The sequence below is a fragment of the Nicotiana attenuata genome, chromosome 8, assembly GCF_001879085.1.
Source record: "Nicotiana attenuata strain UT chromosome 8, NIATTr2, whole genome shotgun sequence".
Taxonomy (NCBI): Eukaryota; Viridiplantae; Streptophyta; class Magnoliopsida; order Solanales; family Solanaceae; genus Nicotiana; species Nicotiana attenuata.
In genome coordinates this window covers 38,497,978-38,506,024 of record NC_031996.1, presented here as the reverse complement: position 1 = coordinate 38,506,024, position 8,047 = coordinate 38,497,978, and the positions used below count along the sequence as shown (strand labels likewise).

The 8,047-nt window shown below is 36.4% G+C and overlaps 1 protein-coding gene across 1 annotated transcript; it reads right to left on the bottom strand.

Annotated features, from left to right (window-relative positions):
• LOC109231665 lies at nucleotides 236–2,763 on the bottom strand. The gene is made up of 4 exons (XM_019397308.1): nucleotides 2,697–2,763; nucleotides 736–923; nucleotides 576–671; nucleotides 236–463 (listed from the first exon to the last, which is right to left on the bottom strand). Exons 1-4 carry the CDS (start codon nucleotides 2,761–2,763, stop codon nucleotides 236–238), a joined length of 579 nt encoding a protein of 192 aa, XP_019252853.1.

The following is an 8,047-nucleotide window of genomic DNA, read 5'->3' as shown; positions in this document are numbered from 1 at the left end:
GAGTCTCGCCTACAACTAGTCCTATGCACCTGTCAGAGAATCCCAGAAACCAATCCTAACAATGTATACATAATCCAACGATGCAACATATCATGAAAACGAGATCAACTGTGGCCTTATAAGTAATATTTTACTGGAAAGGAACACCTTTAACATCAACTATACAAGCGATACATAATTCATAGAAAGTAAACTCTTAACATTTTTCATAGAACAAAACTTCATAAATACACAGTTACTCAAACAAATGGGGGCACTTCTTCTTCGTCTCTTCCTCAGCCTCCTGGGTGGCCTCTTCAACCTGTTGGTTTCGCCATAGCACCTTCATGGAGGTAATTTCTTTATTGCTCAGCTTTCGGACTTGCCTATCAAGAATTGCAACTGGAAATTTTTCATAAGTCAAATCCTTATTAACCTCAAGAGTCTCAACCGGAACAATGAGTGTCGAGTCTCCAACTACCTTCTTCAATATAGACACATGAAATACCGGGTGCACCAACGACAACTCTGGTGGTAGCTCAAGTTTTTAAGAAACCTCACCAACCCTCTGAATGATTCTTTATGGTCTGACATACCCCAGACCCAATTTCCCTTTCGTACCACACCGCACTATACCCTTCATGAGGGAATCCTTCAAGAATACCCAATCTTCCTCTTTGAACTCCAATTCCCTACAACGAACATTCGAATAGGACTTCTGACGACTCTGAGAGTTTTAAATTGATCCTTAATGACCTTAACCTTCTCCATAGCCTGATGCACGAGGTTTGGTCCTATCAATTCTTCTTCCCCAATCTCGAACCACCGAATAGGATATCCACGTCTCCTACCATATAGAGCCTCGAACGGCGCCATCTGATTGCTAGCATGATAACTGTTGCTATAGGGAAATTCTTTGCGCGGCAAATGATCATCCCAGCCAGCTTTGAAGTCAAGAACACAAGCACGCAACATATCCTCGAACATCTAAATGGTCTGCTCTGCCTGCCCGTGGGTCTATGGATGAATGGTTTTACTAAGATTCATCTAAGTACCCAAACCTTGCATAAATTTCTTCCAAAATTTATCTGTGAATTGTGCCCCTCGATCTAAGATAATAGAATCTCGAGCCCCATGCAATCTGACTATTGCACTGATCATATTGTTACGCTGTGTTGGTAGCCTTAACAAGTAAGAAGTGTTCTAATTTCGTAAGTCGATCCAACTATTAAATATATATTGTAGAAACTTGTTTTGGGCTTATTTGGGCTGCTGAAAATTCCTCTTTTTGGGGCATATTTGGGCCTCATTCTATCTCCTCTTGGACTTTCATTTGGGCCTCCAAATAGTTGTAAGACCTGGCCCAAGGATCCTCCTTTTGCTGGAGTTCTTCTTCCATTATAAGACACTTTTTAATTACCAATTGAAGTCCATTAAGCTTGTCTTGAAATTTTCTTGTTTGAGACCTTGTCATGGTCCTTCTTGGAGCTTCCAGAGCTTCACCATTCTCATTTAATGATGTTGAGCTGTCATGGATGCTATCATTCCCCTCTTATTGAAGAGAATTCGTCCTTGTATTCGAGCTTGCATCAAACAAGGAAAGGCCAGAAACATTGAAGGTAGCACTAAATTGATATTCACTAGGAAGGTCAAGTATGTAAGCATTGTCTCAAATCCTTTCAAGGAATTCAAATGGCCCATTTCCTCTTGGATCTAATTTGGTTCTTCATTTGGCAGGAAATCTTTCCATCCTAAAATGCACCCAAACTAAATCTCCAGGCTTAAAAATAACAAATTTCCGCCCCTTATTTCTTCTTAAGGCAGTTTATTCATTCTTCCGTTCAATTTCAAGCCTTGTATGTTCATGAATCTTCTTCATCATTTCTGTCTTATTCCTACCATCAAGATTAACAATGTCATTAGTAGGCAAAGGCAAAAAATCAACGGGAGTGACGGGACTAAATCCATAAACAACATTAAAATGAGACTTACCAGTAGAAGAGTGGATGGTTTTATAATTGGCAAACTCTACCATGGGCAAATGTTCTTCCCAAGAAGATGATTTTCCTTTTAAAACAACTCTCAACGTATTCCCTAAGGTCCTATTAACTACATTCTTTGCCCAGTTTGTGGGTGACAAGATATAGAAAATAGCAATTTAGCCCCCAACTTCGCCCAAAGTACTCTCCAAAAGTGACATAAAAATTTTCCATCCCTATCACTAATGATAGTTTTAGGTATGCCATATAATTTAACCACTTCCTTCACAAATAAATTAGCCACATGTAATGCATCATTAGTCTTCAAGCATGGAATAAAAAAAGCCATTTTTGAAAATCTATCTACCACCTCAAATATACTATCCTTACAATATTTGTTCTAGGAAGCCCTAACACAAAATTCATAGAAATATCAATCCAAAGATAAGCAGGGACAAGTAAAAGAGTATAAAGACCATGTGTAACCCTTTTGATTTGGCTTGTTTACATTCAAGACATTGAGAGCACACTCTTTCAACATCCTTTTGCATGCCAGGACAAAAAAAATTTCAGCAAGTATATCCAAAGTTTTAGGAACTCCAAAGTATCCCATGAGTCTACCACAATGTGCTTCCCTAACAAATAATCCACGCAACAAACAATTAGGAATACACAATTTATTTTCTTTAAAAAGGAACCCATCTCGAAGATTGAACCTCTCATAAGGACCCAACTTACATTCTGCAAAATCCTTTCCAAAATCAAAACCATTAGAATAAAGTCCCTTGATTTGATCAAAACCCATCAATTTAGAAGTAAGAGAATAAACCAAGACATAACTTCTTTAAAGTGCATCAACAACCACATTCTCTTTTCCTTGCTTGTAAGCAATCACATATGGGAATGTTTCAATGAATTCAACCCATTTTGCATGGGGACGATTAAGCTTACCTTGGCTCTTCAAATATCTAAAGGATTTCATGGTCAGTTTTAACCACAAACTCTCTTGGCCACAAATAATGTTGTCATGTATCTAAAGCCCTTACCAAAGAATATAAATCTTTGTAATATGTTGAGCAGTTCAATGTAGCTCCACTTATCTTTTCACTAAAGTATGCAATGGGCTTCGAGTCTTGCATCAAAACAGCACCAATTCCTTTTCCGGAGGCATCACATTCAACCTCAAACGACTTAGAAAAATCAGGTAATTGCAGAAGAGGAGAGGAACACAATTTTTCTTTCAACAAGTTAAAAATATTATATTATTCTTTTCCCCATGAATAAACCTTATCCTTCTTAATAACTTCAATTAAAGGAGCAGCAACAATGTTAAAATCTCTAACGGATCTCCAATAAAAACTAGCAAGCCCATAAAAACTCCTAACTTCAGTTACACTGTTAGGTTTAGGCCATTCTGTGATTGCCTTGATTTTCTCTTCATCAACTTCAACTCCCTTAGAACAAACCACAAAACCCAATAATGCCCCATGATCCATACAGAAAGCACACTACTTAAGATGAGGAAATAAGTGTTGCTTGTTTAGAACTTCAAAAACTTGTTTTAAGTGTTCCAAATGCCCATCTAGATTTTCAGAATAAATCAAGATATCATCAAAATAAACCACAATAATATTTTCATGAAAACCCTTAAAAACATGATTCTTCAATTTCATGAAAGTGTTGGGTGCATTAGTCAAGCCAAATGACACAACTAACCACTCATAAAGCCTATATTTGGTCTTAAAAGCAATTTTCTATTCATCTCCTGGATTCATTAGAATATGATGGTAACCACTCCTTAGATCGATTTTAGTAAGGACTTTGGTTCCATGCAATTGATCCAACATGTCATCAAGACGAGGGATAGGATGGTGATACTTTACCATTATCTTGTTGATTGCTCTTCAATCTACGCACATTCTCCAAGTTCCATCCTTTTTGGGTACCAATTGGATGGGAAAAGAGCAAGGACTCATGCTCTCTCTTACAAAACCTTTCTCAAGTAACTCCTCAACTTGCCTTCGAATCTCTTTTGTCTCTTCTGGATGACTCTTATAAGAAGGCCTATTTGGATTTGTGCTCCAGACACAAAGTTAACATGGTGCTCAATGCCACACAAAGGTGGTAGACCTTTACGTATATCCTCAAGGAAGACATCATCAAAATCCTGCAAAAGAGAAGAGACACTAATTGGCAAAAGAAGAAGTTAGTAACTCAGTATTAATCAAAACTTCTTAGTAGGTAAGTAGCATAATAGTCATCCCTTCTTTCTTGCATTCAAACAATCTTTGGCTATTATGTACAAACTCTCCTTTTTCTTTTCCTTTGCCTCTTTCCGCTCACCAAAACTTTCCTTTTTATTACTCAAACCCTATTTTACCACTTTTTTCAAGTTGCTACCCTCTCTCTCTCTCTCTCTCTCGGGCATCTCTCTTTTTTGCTAGCTCTTGGCCTTCTTTATTTTCTTTTCCCTCAAGCTCACATTTCTTTTCTCCCCTTTGTTTTCCCATTATTTCCCTCAATCTCTTTTGATCTTCAAACACTTTAGAACTACTTTAAGGTTCAAGAGTATACTTCTTTCCATTAAGCTCAAGAGAATATATATTCTTTCTTCCATCAAGAAAAATATTCCTATCCACAGACGACCTAACAAGATGTGACAAGTTCGCACAGGAACCACATCACAAAAAACATTATCCCCATACCTACCAACATTGAAGAAAATCATGCATTATTTGTTGACTTTCAGTTCACCACTATTATTCAACCATTGGAGTCTATAGGGTTTAGGGTGTTTCATGCTTGCAGGCTCTAACATGTTCACCAAGTGTGAACTCACCACATTAGCACAACGATCACTATCAATAATCATAGAACAATTTTTCCCCTTTAATCCACACCTAGTATGAAATATATTCTCCCTTTGTTCTTCACTATTGATTCCTAAATTAATATTCATAATCCTCCTAACTACCCCACCAAACAATCATTAAAATGAAACTCTACATCATCTTCACTCACACCTTCCTCTTCTTCCTCTTCCTCACTTTTTTCTCCCTCATATTCTCTATCTATGGTCCACCTAACTACCCCAACCAAACCATCATTAGGAAGTTCTACAGCATCTTCACTTACTCCTCCCTCTTGTTCTTTAATTTTTTCACTCTCATATGCTCCATTCATGCATCATATGGCCTTTTCCATGACATTTGTGACATTGAATGGAACTAGAAGGTTTAGAGAATATAAAATTGAAAGCTTTACATCCCTCTTTCTCATCAACTTTACCTTTTCCCTTGTCTTCTTGAGGTCTAGAAATCACTTCTTGTTTTTTCCATGGTTTCTTGGAATCGGTGATTGGCCGACTTCTCCATGAGCTAGCTTACTACCTTCTCTTATTTTGCTTTTCTATTTTTACAGCCAAATTTAGTAACAAATCTATAGTTACATATTGTTGTATCTGTACTACATCAGTTATTTCTCTATTTAAACCATTAAGAAATCTAGCCAAATGGCATATTCTCATTCCCTACAATTAGCTTGGATCATAGCCTATCCATATCTTTAAAGTATTCATCAAAAGTCATGGTTCCTTGCTTCAAGATCTGAAGACGCAGTTGTAGGTCTCTTTGAAAATGGGAAGGTACAATCTCTTTCTCATGACTTTGTTCATCTCGGTCCAAGTAGCAATGGGTGGTTCTCTATCTTGTTGTTTGTCCCTTGTAAGATTTTCCACCAAATATAAGCATAATCAGAAAATTCAACAACAACAAACTTAACCTTCTTACCTTTAGCGTAGTTGTGACAGTCAAAGATAGCCTTAACTTTTCGCTCCTAATCAATCTCTTGTGCCCTTGAAAGATGAAATCTTCATTTTTATGCTATTAATATTATCATCTTCTATTCTACCTCATTGTCCCCTTCTATCTCTTCCCACATATCTAGATTTACATCAAGATTATCAACACAATCATCTATAGGGTTTTCTTAATTTACAATGGGGCATGGGGTACATTTCTTCTATTATGAGGCCTGGGATTATTTCGAGGTTGTACATCAAATTGATTTCTCCTCCTAAGTGCATCTATTATCTCATATTCTTTAGCAATAGTATTACTTATCTCTTGGAATTGCAAGTTCCATCTCTCGAATTATTGGTGCATAGCTTGCATAGTGAGATTATTTTTTTCTCGGATTTGGGCTCCTGAACAGCCCTCTGTTCATCATCGCTTGCACCTGTATGAGACGTCTTTAAAAAATAGTTATCACTCAAACTTTGGCTCTTTCCCTCAATTGTTCTCACATACTCTTCCCTTTTTCCCCTCAATTAACCTTTGAAAACTACCTTGTAGATTTATAATTAAACCCAACTCGTATCAAAGCCCTTATTAGTAAAATAAGGAATTTTGGGGCACTAAAGAAAGTGAAGAACCAATCCTAGAAAGAGTAAAATTTAGTTGAAACAAAACTCGAACAGGCAAAAAGATTTTTAGAACAAGATCAAAGAAGAAGAAAATTTGATTTTTTATTCTTATCCTTAAAGATCTAGGATCCCCTGTTCTTGTTTTCTTTCTTGACTTTGGAAACAAACACAAATAAAATCTTATTTCTTGAATGGATTCTTGATACAACCGCTCTGATACCACTTGATAACACAAATGTAGGGAGATGCAAGAACTTAAAGAAAATATGCTAAAGAAATGCAGAAGCAGTAAAGAGATGCAATTGAATTGGGAAAAGGAAGAAAAATAAACTAGATATGTGGAAATTCAATGAAAGATCCAAGAACCCAGAGATTATGTTAATCTAGAATTCGACATGATACTAATAAAAATAAGTTGGTTATGAAACCAATTGCCTTCACTAGAGATAAGCTAATCAAGAACCAGATTCGGATCTTGACTTCTAGTTTGAATAACTTACGACAACAACTAATAAAAGAAACTAGTCGCCTTGGAAGTATATCAAAAGAAACAAAAGATATCACAAGAAAGAAAATTATCTTACTACCTTAAGTTGTGAACTAGTTAGGTTTGCAAGATAAATCTCAAAGTAAAGTTCACAAAGGTTCAAAAGAACTCATAATAATAATATTAATCTTCAATGTTGTTCTCCACAATGGAAGACAGGCACCGCTTTATATGGTAGTAAAGAAGGAGCTAGTCAAAACTTATATAAATTGAAATTATATTCCCTAGAAGCATAGAAGACTACCCACACTAAGACCAATGTAGTCAACATACACAGAGCTTAATGCAAGACAACATAGATTAAAACAATTATCAAAAATATATATATTCTAGAAACTATTTTTGGGCTTATTTGGGCTGCTGAAAATTCCTCTTTTTTGGGGAATATATGGGCCTCATTCCATCTCCACTTGGACTTTAATTTGGGCCTCCAAATAGTTGTAAGACTTAGCCCAAAGATCCTCTTTGTGTTGGAGCTCTACTTCTTTTATAAGACACTTTTTAATTGCCAATTGAAGCCCATTAAGCTTTTCGTGAAATTGTTTTGCTTGAGACCTTGTCATGGACCTTTTTGGAGCTTCCAGAGCTTCATCTTCTCCTTTAATGATGTTGAGCTTCCATGGACGCTATCACATGTTCCTTCTATGGATTCAGTACAAGTTGTGAGTGAGTTCCCAAAGGTGCTTTCTATTGATTTTCTTAGTATTCTGCCGGACAGGGATATCGACTTTTGCATTGATTTGGTTCTAGGCACTTAGCCTATTTCTATTTTGTCGTACTGTATGGCTCCAGTTGAGCTGAAAGAATTGAAGGATATATTGCAAGATTTGATTGGCAAGAGATTCATTAGACTGAGTTTCTCACCTTGGGATGCACCGGTGTTACGTTGTTTGAAGAAAAAATATGATCGGTGAAGATGTGCATAGATTATCAGCAGTTGAACAAGGTCACTATTAAGAACAAGTTTCTATTTCCTAGGATTGACGATTTAGTTTACTAACTTTAGGGTGTCAATGTATTTTCCAACATTGATTTTAGATATGGCTACCATTAGGTGAATATTAGGTCTTTGAATGTCCCTAAACCAACTTTTAAGACTCGTTATGGTCATTTTGAGTT

Bases quoted from the DNA above. Each gene is read 5' to 3' on its own strand.
- LOC109231665 (XM_019397308.1), bottom strand. From the start codon at position 2,763: ATGGGTTTTGATCAAATCAAGGGACTTTATTCTAATGGTTTTGATTTT. The intron at 924-2,696 runs GTAAGTTGGGTC...TTGACTTCAAAG, and splicing joins TGGAAAGGATTTTGCAGAAT to CTGGCTGGGATGATCATTTG. The intron at 672-735 runs GTCATTAAGGAT...TGTTCGTTGTAG, and splicing joins AGGCTATGGAGAAGGTTAAG to GGAATTGGAGTTCAAAGAGG.